General features: G+C 47.7%; 1 protein-coding gene across 1 annotated transcript in view; it reads left to right on the top strand.

Moving 5' to 3' along the window:
* Window positions 1-1189: 1189 nt before the first annotated feature.
* Window positions 1190-15705, top strand: part of CCDC85C (coiled-coil domain containing 85C) — a 110922-nt gene continuing 96406 nt past the window's right edge. Inside the window, exon 1 of the mRNA XM_009101753.4 lies at window positions 1190-2332. Within this exon, the coding sequence (XP_009100001.1) occupies window positions 1621-2332 (712 nt within the window). The 5' untranslated portion in view covers window positions 1190-1620. The remainder of the gene's footprint in view (window positions 2333-15705) is intronic.

The following is a 15705-nucleotide window of genomic DNA, read 5'->3' as shown; positions in this document are numbered from 1 at the left end:
GAACTTTCCATGCCCTTTACTTGGTTCTGTCCAATGTGTGCAGAAATTGAGGCTGGAATCCCAGCCTCCTGACAGTAAGCACCAGAACCTGTGACGATTTTACCGAAGAATAAGCGTTGTCTGCGACCTCAGGGCCGTTTCCTCCCGCACCGCTGAGGTATATAGGAATATGCCGTTCCCAGGAGCAGAGAGGTGGCAGGGATGCTGGAGCCAGCCCTTTCAACCTGCCGGGGCAGGAGGGACCCGCGGACAAAGGCGGCCACCCCAGAGGGAGCAGGGCAGAGAGACGCGGGTGACAAAGCCCTTGGCGGGGGAGGCAGCAGCGGAGATGCTCCGGGAGATCCCGCTCCGCTGGCGGCCCAAGGCGGCCGCTCGTGGCTCCGGGTCCCTCCCCGTGCCTGGGCAGAGCGGGACCGGGGCCATTTCGGCGCCGCTTCCCCGGGCCGCCCGGCAGACGCGTTTTCCTGCCTGTCCAACCCCACCCTTTCCCGGGATGGTGCTCTCTCCGGTACCTTTTCTTTAAGAAAAAACGAGGAAACCCATCTGAAAAAAAAAAAAAAAAAAAAAAAGGGCAAAAAGCGGGGTGGAAGCCCCGGGGGGGCAGCGGTGAGCTAGCACGGCCGCGGCGGGCAGGGCACGGCAGGGCACGGCGGGGCGGGCGGAGGGCGGGCGGAGGGAGGGAGCGGCCCCGTCCCTTTGTACCTGCCGTTCGAAGGCGCCAGGCGGCCTCGCATTGGCTGCGGCGGCCGCGGATCCGTAACCCGAGCCGGCGGCGGGCGCGGCGCACCGGGCCCGGCCAGCGCCCAGCCCGGCAGCCAAGGGGCGGCTCAGCGCGGCTCGGCTCGGCACGGCTCGGCTCGGCTCCGCCGCCAGCAGCCGACTCTCCCTCCCCGCCGCTCGGCTCGCTGGGGCAGGGCCGCGCCGCCCTGCCCGGCAGGAGGTGGGACCAAGCCGCGGCGCTGCCGCCCCCTCCTCCCTCGCTCGCTCGCTCGCTCCCTCGCTCCCTCCCTCCCGAGGGCTGAGCCATTCCGGGAAGGCGCCGGCTCCCCCACCGCTCCTCGGCAGCGCCGCACCGGCATCGGCCGCCACCGCGCCGGGCTCGGCCCCGCGTCGCCCTGCGGACGCTCACCGGCGGAGCGCGGCAGCGGCGGCGGCAGCGGTGCGCGGTCCCCCGGCGGGCGGCGGCGGGCGGCGGGCGGGCGGGAGGACAAGTGGACCGAGCGCCCGGGAACGGGAGGGCGGCCGTCGCGTAGTTGTTTTGCCCGGGGTAAGTTGGCCGATCCCTGCGGAGGCTTCGCTCGGAGAGTGCAGCGCTTGACTCCCGGCTCCCTGTCGCCCCCAGCCTCCGGGGCAGGGGGGGCGCCTTTTTTTATTTAATTCCCCCCCTCCCCCTTTGGTTTGTGTTTTCTTTTTATTATTATTATTATGGGGTCTGTGGGGGAGCAGAATTTCCAGTCCGGCGTTGCTCTTCTTCCTTGTCCAACGCTCAACGGAGAACTATAATATTTCTTCCCCGAGATGCTGCAGTGATTTTTAGTTGTAGGAAATCAGGCGAACAAAATCATCCGAATAACCCGAACCATTTGTTATCCTGTGAGAGCAAACGCAGCCTAGGCACAGATGATGGCAAAAAATTCCATGGAAGGGTCTAAAGAAGACCTGAGCAAAATTTCGGAAGAGGAGATGCTGAGATGGAGCAAGGAAGAGCTGGTGAAAAGACTGAGGAAAGTGGAGAATGAAAAGATGAACTTAATGGTGGAACACGGCAACTTGATGAAAGACGTGAACCGGCGGCTGCAGCTCCACCTGCACGAGATCCGCGGGCTGAAGGAGGTGAACCAGAAGTTGCAGGACGACAACCAGGAGCTGCGGGAGCTCTGCTGCTTCTTGGACGACGACCGGCAAAAAGGCAAGAAGCTGTCAAGGGAATGGCAGCGCTTCGGGAGGCACACGGCCAGCGTGATGTGGAAGGAGGTGGGCATGTACCAGCAGAAGCTGAAGGACCTGGAGGCGAGGCAGGAGACCCTCCTGCGGGAGAACGTGGAGCTGAAGGAGATGGTGCTGATGCTGGACGAGGAGCGGAGCGGGGCCGGCTCGCGGAGCTCCATCGACAGTCAGGCCAGCCTGACCAACCTCAACGGCGGCTCGGCCACCAGGGACGTGGGGGACGGGAGCAGCACCTCCAGCACGGGCAGCGCGGGCAGCCCCGACCACCATCACCACCACCTTCACCACCACAAGGCCGGCGACAGCAAGGCCGGGGCCATGCGGAGGTCTATGGATGACCTGTCCGCGCCCCTTCACCACCGGAGCATCCCCAACGGCCTCAATGGTGAGCCCCTGCCCTCCCTGCCCCGCCCCGCCCCGCCGGCCCCGCGCCGCCACCCCCGGTCCCCGTGGCGGTGGGGTGAGAGACTCCGGGGAGGGGGGTCCTGGCCATTCCCAGCCCTGTCCATCCTTGTGACCTCTTTGGCAGAGCAGCCCCGGGAGCCGGGGAGGGGCACCTGTGTGCGGGGTGTGTGTTATCGGTGCGTTAGCTGTGTTATCGATGTCCCGGGCTGAGGGTTGGAGCCTGTTTTATCTCCAGCAGGGTTGGTGCTTGGTTTTGTTTGTTTGTTTTGGGTTTCTATTTTGACAAAAATCAGCCTGAGTTTTCAGGGTTAAATAAACACTGATTGTGTTCTACTCTTCCTCCTCTTTCTCTCCCCCTTTAAATATTTTGGTTTATGTTTGGCTTGTTTGTGTGCTAGTTTGATAAGATTGATAAAGACGGGATGAGATTTTGGAAGCATCTGATGAAAGTTCAGGTTTGTCCCACAGAGCATCACCTGTTAGCTCCACAGGCTCTCAGGGCAGGCTGGCTGTGGAGTGCTCAGCAGTTTTGGAGAGGGGCAACTCGGCTTTTCCCTGACTCCACTTCAGAAAGAGGAGTTTTGTTTGTAGAGAAGGGATTGCACTCGAAGGGACGCCGTACTCACGATTTTGTTCAGGCTAGTCATTGAAGTTAGAAACAAGCTCCACAACGAAATCGTGCCAAGCCTCCTCTGGCAGTTCATATCCAAGCAGAATTTCTCCTGTTGTTGTCTAATAGTGATCAGGCGTTAACAAAACACGAAATATCTTTAAAATGGAGATTTAAAAAAAAATATTTTAAAACCAGCAAGACCAAATACATGACTTTTAGAATGTGTGGTCAAGGGGATTCAGTAGGAATCAGATCAGGCAACAATCTAAAAACTTCTTATATACAAGACTACTTTCAATGTTCTTAATCCTCTCTTCCCACCAGAGAAGGCTATTTTCTTTGTGAGGTGTCCTTTTCCCACCTCTAAGCACACTGAAGGGGATGAAGCCCCAGAGGTTGGCTCTGATTGATGTCAGCAGTGGATGTGCTTACCAGATAAACATGCTTTCAGCTCCCAGAGCTTTTGGTGTTCTTTTTTTTGGTGATTTGTGGCAAGTCTTTATGTCCCAAGAGACCTGAGGGCATGGAGGACTGATCTACTCGTTTCACGAGTGTTCATCCATGAATGTGCTGTTTGTAGTCCTGTTGCCCCAGTGTGTGTCAACTCGCAGCTGGAGGTGTTCTGGCCACCTTGCCCAGTAGTCAGGGATTGTTGGTTTCAAGGGTGATCCAGTCACCAGATGGTGCATGGTACAGCAAATATCTTTAAATGTTTGGTGTGGAATTTTTTAATCTCTCTCTCGCAGAGCTGTGTAAATCAGAAGTATCTGCTTTGTAAATCTGCAGATAGCTTCTGCTCTTGACGTGACTTGACTTTATTTTCATAAAGCATTGCTCTCCACAGAGGCTTGAAGAGCACATGACAGGTATTGAATGTGCTGTTACTGTTATGGAACAGAAGGGCTCCACAGTTCTGGTTTGTGAGCCTTAGACCGTGTCCCTCTAGGTGTTGGTGGCTGAACGGGACAGAGCCAGTTGAATTCATCTGTTAATTCAGGGCTCTTGAGTACACAAAAGATAACCAGTGCCTTAGAGCTGTCCCTTCAATCCGGGGTGACAGCACAGTGGGAGGCTTCACCTGGGATTCAAAGTCGCCCCTGTCAGCACAAAGAGGGAAGCCTCTGCTTTCAGAGCCCGGTCCTCATTGCGCTGTGTGTGGGACTGTGCCCAGCAGCATCTTGTGGAAGGGAACTGAGAGCTGAGTCCTACCGTAGGGTAAGGGTAGGAAAGGGTGGGTGGCCATCTGCACAGAGTGCTTCCGTGCCTGCCTCTGCACACCGCTTCGCATTTCCTCTGTGGGAAGCATGGGTATGGGCTCGAGCATTTCAGACGTGACCTTTAGGTTTTGGTGACTCCTGGTTCTGGGGTGCCTGTGGAAGGTGGTCTCTGTGGGAAGAATTGAAGCTCTTTCCTGTGAACCACTGCGGCTTCATTTCTGAGGGTGCCACGGAGATGATCAGCACTTTTAAAGCCAATAATCCTTGTAAAGATGTAGACAAGCCTGATCTCTCCACTTAGGTAGTGAAGCTGTAAAATTACTTGAATAGTTGTCATTCTCAGATAGCATCGGTATTCAGCAAGGCCATTTCCCTGACTGTGCCTTTGGAAATGCCTCTCAATACATATGCAAATGCAGGGCTTATCAGGCCCCCTTTTTGACTGACAGCAAGAAGTCTGGGAGGGGTGTTTGCCTGGGACCGAGCAGCAATTCTGTTAAGCCTGTGCCGGTGTAGAGGAGCAGGGCAGGAGCAGGTGAACACGAAAAACCACTCCAGTGAGTCAGGTGGGCGGTGGAGCTGTCACGGAGCAGCCCCGCAGGGAGCAGCCTGCCGTGTCTCCTGCTCCTGTCCCTGCTCCTGTCCCTTCTCCTGTGTGCAGCCGAGGTCTCAGCCTTTTTGTGCTGTCCTCTTGGTGAGTTTATTTTACTCAGGAATAAAACAGAAGGAAGGCAGAGGAAAGAGAGTGCATGGCCTTTCATGTTTTGGTTGTAAGCTTGAGCCTGGTTTGCTGTTGTCTCATGTCTTTAAAGCACTGGAGAACTAACCAGAGGGTGAAACAGGGGCTGCCCGGCCAGCTCAGCTGATACTGAAATGAAGAGCCCTGTGTTCTTTCTTAGGGAGAGGAGGTGGCCGGAAAGGATGCTGTGCAGAATTTAGCATCTGTAGTAAGAGCTCAGCAGAAGCTTTGGACAACTGGTGGGAGCAAGGTTGCTACTTCTGAGCTGCTTGCTAGACTTTTTTTTGCTTATGGAAAAGCTGGAAAGTCCTGAAATTGGGAGCTGGAAAATGCAGAACTCTACTGCCCCTGCTAATGGTATCCATTGAGCTTCACTTGTTAAGTGCTTTTCTAAAGGAAAAACTCCTTTCTAAAGGAGTCAGGAGTATGGTAGCTGTTAAAACACTTGCAGGAAGGTAGATTTTTTTTAGTAGAATCTTAGTGAACAAAGGTGGGCTAAATGTTTCTCATTTTCTGTGCAGCAATCCTTGGAAGTGAGTTGTTGAACCAGGGCTTGATTTATTGGCCCCAGTGACCCACCCCAGTGTGAAGTGATGAACTCTAGATTTGTTAGGTGAATTCAGAATAAATGGTGTAAGTGTAAAAAACACCCCCAACACAACTGGTGGTCCACCTTTGCTTCACTTTTCTGAGGTCTATTAACTTCTGCAAGTTGTCTTTCAGAAGCTGATGATTAATTATTCGCTCATGGAAGATAATAATTATAGTGTGAGAATGGCTAATATTAGAAGACATGTAATCCTGCATGTTGTGAAAGTGAGAGGTATGGTCAGTCTCTATGTGCACATGGACCTGGGCTGTGGGACAGGGGCACCCCCAAACTGTGTGATGGAAACTGGCCAGTCGCCTCTGTAAGGATATGTCACAGTTCTAAACTTACCCAGATCTAGGGCAGAAATTGAGGCACAGTCACTGTATGTGCTTGTGAGTGCTTTGGCTTTCCTTTTTATGCATGGTGTGGATCTCTGTGTGCACACACAGTCTTTCTGTCCATCCAGCTTTAGACAGCTCTGTTGAAGCAGCTGCTTGGCTCCTGATGGAATTGGGTTTGAAAAAGAGAATTAAAAAAAAAAAAAAAAGATAATAATAAAAAAAATCACAAAAAACCATTTTGTGATATTGACCTTAACATGACCTGGGGGAAGAAAAACCCTTCAGGTTTATTCCCACAGGATATACTCCTGGACTGTGAGGTATGTGGGAACATTGGGAGGAGTGACTCAGAGTTCCCTGAGGCCAGGGCAAGGGCTTCCACCGGTTTTAGCCTTATCTAGATTTCACTGGGACAACTGTTCATCCATCTTCCAGCCTGGAGGCATACAGACTCAACTAGCAATGTGCCGGGGACAAAATCCTGTGCATACAGACAAAGCATTTGGGCTTTAGTTTTATTTCACACCCATCAAGTGAAGTTGTCATTAGAACTTCACCTTCCACTGAAACTGTCTGCTCTAGGTTCCCAAAATGGACTGGGTGGTTTCCAGTGTCTCTGACTTTATTCTAGTTGGGTGAGGTGCTAATTTTGATGTTTTGTTTTTGTAAATTATTGAAATCATCAACAATTAAAAAGTGGTCAGGGAGGCCCAGGAAGAAGCTGTGGGTACAGCAGAGAGCCTGTAGTAGCAGAGATATTAATCTATGGCCTCTTGTTGCTGTCTTCTCCAGTGAATGAAGATTGCTCTCTCTGGGTGAGGGGGTGGGAAGATCTCAAGTTGTATTGATTCCCACTTGTAGATGTCCACATATTTACCTGGAGGGTACAATATATTGCAGTTAAAATGGTGGCAGAGAGAAATGGCTGTTCTCTGTGGGTTGGTATTGATTGGTAATGCAGCTACCCTTCTTCGCACACCCTTAAGGCCAAAATGCTTTGTTTTATTAGTGTATTAATAATCAATATATTTATTATTTATGATGGCATGTTAATGAGGCCTTTGAGACGAGAATATGCAGGGGCAGAAGCGAAAGATGAGGTTCATCTCATTTAATTTGAGATATCTCCTATGTAGGCTTTAACATCTCCATTCCCTTGGACATCCTTTATCAGCCACGTGGAGAGAGGCACTTTGGTGTGATGATTGATGTGAACTATGTCTGCATCAAAGAGAGCAGAATTGTATGCTGGTTGTGCTCTTTCCCTCTGCTGATGCCTGGCCAGCTCATTCATAGGCAGCCATCTAAAACGAGATGAGATCAGCCCTGTTCCAGGTCTTGTGGTGACCATTATCCACGTTTGCAGTGCTTCTGTCCTAGCTCTGGTGATAGAGAGGAAATTGCCTTTCTCAGCAGCATTCAGATATCATCCCCTTACAGTCTCTCACTGTGTGGGTAGGCCAGGTCAGAAAGTCCTGTTCTCTGTGCTGGAGACCTCTCAGAGCTCAGTGGCTCCTGCCAAGCTTAAGCACAGGTTTGGTTACTTGACCAATTATTTTCTTTCTTATATCAAGAGCACTTTTCATCCTATGAAAATGGCTTTAATGTTGGTTTTTTTTTAATACTGCTGTTTTTAACATGCTGGTATTTTTGGTACTGTAGTCTGTTACATACAGACTCCTTGTGATTAAGACAGGAAATCAGCTCTGGGGGGGTACACTAGATAGATGTAAGACCTCTGGAGAAACACCTGAACACTGCTGTAAGTTCAATTTGTTCTGTTAATTGGCTTATCAATGCTGAGGTCTCAGATATGAAGGTTACAGCTTGAGTTTCTTGTAGCCAGTAGTCATTGGCCACTCATTCAAAGGACTTCCATGGAGTGCTTCATTTGAGGCATCTTTGCCATTGTCCTCTCCTGCCTTCTTGCTGTGGCACTGCCTGCGTGCCAGCCTGCTTGGCTCCCAAACTTCAGGGTAGCTGGTGTCCCTGAAAACAAGGCTCAGGATGCTTAAATTGAAATTGGGCCATATCTGGAAATATATTCTCCATGGTAATGTGTTCTAATTTTGTTTTCCTCTTGCGTATTATATAGAGATATCTTATTCTCAGCTGTCCTGTTGAAGGAAAAAAAACTTGTATTGATTAAAAGACAATTTTTGATGGGCCTTTGATAGGATTATCCACTTACTCTCATTGAAAGCAGTCAGAATAAGGGAAGTAGACTGTGTTGGTTACATGTAAATGATTTGGTTCTCTGTAGACATTTCATCAGATAAAGCTGAGGATTGAATTAAATGGTGATCTAATGAAGTGGCAGGCATGGGAACCCAAAATGCAGCCCTGGCAGGTGTAACACCTGATGTATGTGTGGAGAGGAGAGGCACGAATACCAACACTGACAGAAGCATTGCATCTGAAAGCTGAAGGGTTAATACTTTGTGGGGACAAGGGTGCCTCCATCCATGCAACCTTGGGGATGCTGGGGACCTGCCCTGGGAGGCAGTGGGCTTTTTATCTGCCCCACAGCATGGCTGTGGCCTTGCTTGCATCTCACACAGGCATTTCCATGGCAGGGTCTGCTGACATTGTCCCTCTAGACTGCCCTTGCAGCATCCTTCTGTACTGGGGCTGCCCTTTGGAGATGCTCTGCGAACAGAAAAATGGACAACAGCTGCTGGTAGGTGAGATGGGGTGATGTGCTTAAACTGGCAAAAACATCTGGTATACATCAGGTGTGGAGTGTGGCTAATGGGAAACATCTAAGCCCATTTAAGATTCAGCTAAAACGCTTGAACCCAGAAGGCTGATGTTCTTTCCACACTCACAGACAGGCCTTAATGCATCCCACTGCAAAACACACAGCACTGGAACAGGGAAGGTTTGGAGGCTGCGCATCCAGTTTTCCTGCGAATTAGCTGCAACTGGCCGGGTTTGCTTCTGCATTCTGTATTTTTAACCTGACTTTTTGTCTGCCAGCCAGAATTCATCCTGCCCTGTCGCCAAATGTCATCATCCCCTTGTGGTTAACTTGCTGCAATTCATGAAACACTTGGCTGCCATAAATAGTTATGTGCAGAGGTTCCTGTGCGCGCGGCGCGGGCAGAGCGGCGCAGCAGCGCTGCTAGGCACTCGCACACCAACATGTCCACCAAGAGAAAGTTGACCCACTTCTGCAAATAGATAACTCCTGGCAGAAAAAGTAACACTGTCTCAGAGAATCTATCTTCCCCTTGCCTACTGAATTGTGAAGCAAAAAGCAAGCCAGCTCCATCTTCTGAATTAGCACTGATGTGAGCACAGTACTCCCCATTGAAACCAGGGTGTGTAAATCGGCCCTTGATCTGAGGAGGGCTTTAAATGGCCACAATTTGGTCGCGATTTTTTTTTTTTTTTTCAGTATAATGAAAGCTTTTGTTAGTGAACAACGTGCATGGGGTTCAGGACTCAGCTGCTCTTAAGCATTAGGAAACATTTATCACCATGGCAATTGAAGGCTGCTGGGCAGGTTATTTTGAACACTTTTCTAGTGACTCATGTCTGGGTCAAGACCATTTATGCCAGGTTACTTTAGCCCCTGTACATACAGGTGTATATAGTCTTCCTTCCCTTAAATTGTTTCTTGCCTTGCTCTTTTGCTTCTCTCAGGGAACTCACTGATTTTTCTGACTTATGTCTCCAAGTTGGTGGTGCCAAGCATTCACCTTGCTCAGAACCTCTCCTGTAAAGGACCTAAAGTCCTTGTGAAGTAGATTATGGGTTAGTTTTGACTGGCTTTGAGACTTCACGGATCTTGCCGTGAGATTGAAGCGATCCTAAATCTGACGTGAGTTATCTCATTGTCTGCTCGGGCTCTCCTCCAGGCTTGTGGGATGGGATGTCTCCTGTTTGCCTGGGGTGGCTGTGGTGGGAGGGCTGTCTGCAGCAGAGGAGCACCGTGGGTGAGTGTTGGGCTTGTGGCAGCAGGGCTGTGGCCAGCTGCATGCTGCAGTCGCAGGGTGACACGCTAGCTGTCTGCTGCGGTTGTGTCAACGCCGGCTTGCTGGCAGAATTAGTTCAATCAAAGCTGGAGTGCTCTGAAAAGCCCTTCAGACTTTGCTCCATCCCCGAGCTCTGTGCAGTGACACTCAGGACTGCATGCTGCTGCCTTTCCCCACATTTCAGCCCGAACTCCTCTGCTGCTGGGTTTCATTCTTGTACAGCTGCATTGGAATATCTGTGTAAGGGGAGAGATGAAGTGTGTGGAGAAAATGGATGGAGCAGGGCCCGGGCTGGGAAGCAAGAGGAGATACTTAGCTGCCCTTTCCAACCATACCCAGGACAGTTAGATCAAACCATCTCTAGGGGTGCCTGTGCCTGGGGGTTGGATGGCTGTGTCTGACCTGTCCCTGCATTCCCAGGAGAATGAGAGCCCCCGGTGAGGTGCAGAAAAGGCTGCAGAGCAGCTGCCTCTCTGTCCTTGTGCTGTAGAAGATACATGAAGAGGAAAGGAGCAGGCAAAAGGGCTACTCAAAGTAGAGCAGCAAAACCAAACCATTGTTTTAGAAAAGAAGAGAAAAGGCAGCATTTCCAGTCCCCAAAGTGTAATATTTCTATGGAAATAGCAGGAAGAGGCTTGCTGTCAGTCTCTGATCTAGTGGGACTGACTAGATTTTGTTTGTTCTTCCCCACATCTTCCATCATCTCTGGATCATCTGAAGACAGGTCGCTGTGCATCACAAATGCGAGATTCCTGGTTTCTGACTTTTGATTAAGTGCTTAGCAGTCTCTGGAGGACTGGCATCTATCTTTCATCTGCAGTTTTTTACTTGCTAAGGTATATTTCTCTCCCTCTATGACACTTATTGATAATGCCTTGTCCTTTAAATGCCACTTCTGTGACACTCTGCTCCTAGCTATGACTTTTTATGAGGCCATGGACTGTTCAGTGCTGTGGTACATCTCAGTGGCCAGTGAAGTTACTGTGGGACACTGTTGGACTTGAATGAAATTGAGACTTGGACTCTTTACACTTTGGGTTTTTTTTTTATCAAAGGAAGTCCAGAGTGTCTTTAATCTCCAACAAGGGAAATAATCTGTCCTGTTTAGGCAATGTTCTGCTTGACTTCTGTGTTGCCAGAGGACCACTGCTGGTTATATTCATGCAGGAATTTGCTATTTTCATGTTGATGTTTTCACTGTTTCCCCCCCTGAATTTTTCTTTTTAGTAGGATCTAATAGAATAGATTCCAGGACACTCTACATGAAAGTCTACTGTTTTATGCCAGAGTAACATCATCAGATGCGAACAGAGTATCAGTAATTAAAATAACTAATTAGTAGTTATTAAATTAAAAATAACTAATTTTGGTTGATGCTGAATCTTTTCCAGCTCATAACAAAGGTGTTAAGAAAATCTTGTTTTAATGTACAATCTTAAAGGGCTATTGTGATGCACAGTATTCTCTTGGTTTCCTTTTCTTGTCTCCCTTACTGGGATTTGCAGTCTCATATTTATCTATTTCCCAGCAGCTGAATATAACTTTGATCTATGCTTTGGATCTACGGAGCTTTTAATCCCTTTCCACTGAGTTAAAAGCTTGTTTGCTGTTGAATGTGATACATAGTTACAGGTTATATGATCTTCACCAGCGGTTCATGCATTGCACAGGGATGGCATATTGTGAAAAACTGATAAAATGTTCCCTTGCTCATTTTCCTGATTGCAGCTGAAACCCAGCATGGGAGTGAGTCAATCATTCACCCCTGGTCAAACTGCTGATACAACTGTCCTTTGCTGTTACAAATACCTCTCCACTTGCTTGTTTCATTTCAGTTATTCATTCATTTCTCTGTGATGCTTATTTTTGAGGCTACAAACCACCTGACTATTTCAGTCAGTGCAGCAGCCTTTCCATCTTTCAGTTCTGCCAACATTTAGAGGGTTTTCCTTTTCCATCCTTTTAACACCTTTTAAAAATAGGAATCAGTTTTTAAAGCCTATGTGTTTATTGCTCTTTGATGTCTTGAAGCATGATAATATGTGCCTTGTTTGTGGAGATCTTCTCTTCTGGAGTGGCTGCAGTTTCCACCTCAGGAGCAATAATGGTTTCTGCAGCTCTGTCCTCCAGGCCATGTGGGTGTAGCTGCACGTGTGTGACTGTGTTCACCCATCTGCTGAAAGTTGTTCTTTTCGAGTTTTGGTGCAGCTGTTTGCTTCCTGGATTCTGAGCAATTAAGTTGAAAGTCTCTCCCATGCTTGTCTCCTGACCTCTTGTGACAAAATGCAGTCCTCTTTTTATGGCGTCAGTTAAGACTCTATTGTTTTAGATGTAAGCTTTAAAATAACAAAAGGATGGATGGTTCTGCAAGTTAGAGCACTGAGCTGGGACTCAGATTTGGAGTGCTGGCTCATTGTTACGTGGCTTTCTGGTGTAGTCTTTTAGCTAACTTATGTGATTTGTGGTTCTCCTTTTATACAACCAGGATAATATATTTCCTTTGTCTTCTCCAAGTTTATTGTGGTGCTCAACGAATTAGACCCTTACCCCAAATGGGGCCTCTGACCATTGCTATGATACCAGTGATAATAGATAGGTTTTGAGTTATACTGAACCAGCAAGGAAGGAGACATCTTTAGAGTAACTCCACACATTTCTAATTCCCAGTTTTGGAGTTGCTTCAAATCCTGTTTCACTTTTACTGGGATAAAAGCACTTCATGTGTTGGGTTGCTTCCCTCTGTGTTGTATATACTTCTTGGAACCACAGGATGATGAAGTGTGGTCAGTCTCTCACCACCATAAAAAACCAGAAACTTGTCAAATAATAATTCTCTCAAATGAGAAGACGAGCAAAATGAGATAAAAAGCAGGGTTTGCCTCTCCACAAACACAGTCAATGCAGAAAGATGCTGCTGCTGCTGCTGTCACGGTGACAGGTTGCCTTGATACCTTTCAGAGAGTGGACACAGTATTTGTTGTTATTTCAGCTCATCCCATTTAGGTTGCCCAGTTGCATATCACGCTATCTATGTGTATTTAAGATGTTTATCTGTCAGCCTAGTACAGTTTTGACTGAGGTGAAGAATCACAGCTGTGAAGCAGAAGGGTCCTGCTCGTCACCTTGCTCCCCATGTCACTGCAAAGCAGTGGTGTCTTTGCTGTAATTGCTGAAGGCACTCTTCCTCTTTCCAGTTAATTCTTACCTGATCCCTTGATTGCTTTCTTTCTGATGCTGGTAATTTGGTAACTCCTAATGAGTCCTGACTGAAAAGTCATCAAAGTCATTCTTGGGTGTGAACTCAGAGTTTCTTAACCACATGGGCTTTTATTTCCATTTGCATGGTGGAATTGGGAGGGAGGATCTATTTGTCAGCGTATCACTGATGCCTTAGGAGGGTGACAAGACCACAGTAACTCTTCCTAGGCAATTATGTATGAAAGGTTGTCAGTATGAGTACTATGGGAAGTTAAAAGCCTTAATTTTCATTTGGAATTGAAGCCTTAATGACTTTCCACTCCCACAGCTCATAAAGACCATGCTTCAGCTTCTAGTTGACCAAGAAAAAAAGGGGAGGGGACATCTTTTATTTCAGACTTTTTTGTGCAAAATTTTCATGAAAAATCAGATTTATGAGTCACTGTTCTTTGTAGAAAAGATGATTACTGGGGTACGAACCTCAGAAAAGTGACACTTTCTGACTTTGCCACTAGCCACTCAATTTTGCTTTCTCTCTTTTCAATTAATTAAGTTAAAAAACATCTCAGTTTGAAAGGACTAATTTTATTCCTGTTTGTTGTTTGCCTTATACACTAATTATTTTCTCTACGTAAAGCTAAACAGCAGAGAGGGGAAGAGAAAGAATCATCCCAAATGAATGCTCTCTAATTTTCAAAATGATGGGTGTAGATCCTGTGGGGTTAAGTGAAGTGTTGTATTCAGTCACATCCTCACTTGCAGCACAGTAAGGAAGAGAAACTGGATCACGCAAATCCTTTTGTTAACCCTAGGAACATAATTAACTTCCTCTGGAAATTTGTTCTTTAAAAACACAGCCCTCTAAACATCAATGTTGTTTAATCTGTGCTTAAAGCTATGTTTTTATCCACTTCTGTGTGTTTTGTTGTTGTGTTATTTTTTTTCCCCCCAAGAAATAAGGGAGCATTTTGTAGCTCAGTAGCAACTGCTGCCCAACACAAGTGAGAGCCCAGGGCAGGAGTGTTGGTGGAGGTGGCATGTGCAGGTCACAGTCCTGCTTTGGTTCTGTAGCAGCAGGTCCAGAGCTCTCACAGGGGCAAGTGATCCAGAGCATGTTTGTCTTTGTGGGTCCACCAGGGATGCTGAAGGGCACCTTCTGTTCAAAGCACAGGTGCTCAGCATTTTTGGAGTATTAAGCATTCTGAGAGTGATGCAGGCTTCATTCTTGAAGTGGCTGAGGTGACTAGCTGATTTTCTTGGCCATGGGGCTGCGTTCTTGAGAAAGCATTGCTCCAGAGCTGTAAATGCCCTCTGTCCACAGCAGCATAGGTCAAACAAGTTCTCTGGTCCCACAGCTCTGGAGACAAGTTTGCTCAGAGACCTGCAAGATGAGGAATGGATCATGTAAGCCACAGCTGATGCAGTTGTTAGAAAGGCCTCTATTTTTATTTTTTTCTTGTTTTCATCTTGGCCAGGTTGGACAGAGAAGGTTTTCAATGGAAGATCTGCTCTCCTGTGCTTCATTCTGCCTTATTTGGATAAAAATTACAGGACTGTCCTTTTACATTTTTTCTTCTAGGTGTCAGTGTAAAGTGAAGGAAAGACAATCTTTTTGGGACAGCCTTGGAACTGCCCCTGTAAAAGGAATGCTGTATAAAGAGTAAAACTCCCTGACTCTGTTATGTTCAAGGTTGGCCATATTTGAATTTGATCTTTTTTTTTTTACAGGAGAGATTTCATTTAAACCAAAACTGTGTCATGCAGAAAGGGACAGGTTTCTTCTGTTGAAAACAACATCTGTAGAGCTAAAGGGAAGGGCTGGGCTGCATGGTTGTGTCTTGGCATGGGGAGCCATGGAAATGCTGACTTCCTGGAGCTGCTGTGGGAGGGTAGGGAGCAAGAAGGCAGTTGGGGGCAGAACTTTCATCAAGCTCAGATGAATCTCTAATGCAGCCCTTGTGCTGTGCTGGGGGAGAAGATGATGTCAGTGTGTGAGGAGTGGGCAGCAAGAGCTGCCTGCCTAGCTCAGGATGAGGTTGGAGACCACCACAAAGGGATGTGGCAGCAGCTGAACGAGGGGATGGAGTAAATCACTGCAAAGATGTGGTTTGGAGCTCGCTGTTATTTTTAACAGCTGATTTTGTTGAACTGGATTGAACTCCCTCCAGCTCAGCATTGATGATGGTGCCTGGAGCTATAAAGATTGTATTTTGATCAGCAAGTCAAAAGCAAGTGTACCACTAGTTATGAATACATTTTCGGAATTACAAGCAAAGGAGATCTCAGAATAATAATGGGCAGAAAAAGTTGCCTGAAGGAACCGGTTTCCTTGATAAATGCTGGAAGAGGTGTGGACCTGAACTTTGCACTCCTTCCCATATCAGCTTTTTAAAAATGTGCCAACAGATCTAGAATCTGAGTTTTGAACTTGTTAAAATCCTGACTAGACATAATGCAATATGGCAGGAAAACCAATGATGTTGAGGTTTTGAAAATACAAATGGTTCAGTTGTAGATGTGTGATGTGGGTTAAAAAGGGGGTGTGTGTGTCCTGTGCTGTACATCGTTGACCCAGTTGGTTATTCAGTGATGAATTCTGATCTGGATGTTTCGAATGACAGATCTGGGTTCTGAAGTGCTGATGATTAGATTAAGACAGTGTAGTAAACCTTA

This window comes from Serinus canaria, chromosome 5 (genome assembly GCF_022539315.1).
Source record: "Serinus canaria isolate serCan28SL12 chromosome 5, serCan2020, whole genome shotgun sequence".
Lineage (NCBI taxonomy): Eukaryota > Metazoa > Chordata > Aves > Passeriformes > Fringillidae > Serinus > Serinus canaria.
Note: the sequence above shows the minus strand (reverse complement) of the source record. Positions and strands in the feature narration are given on the sequence as shown.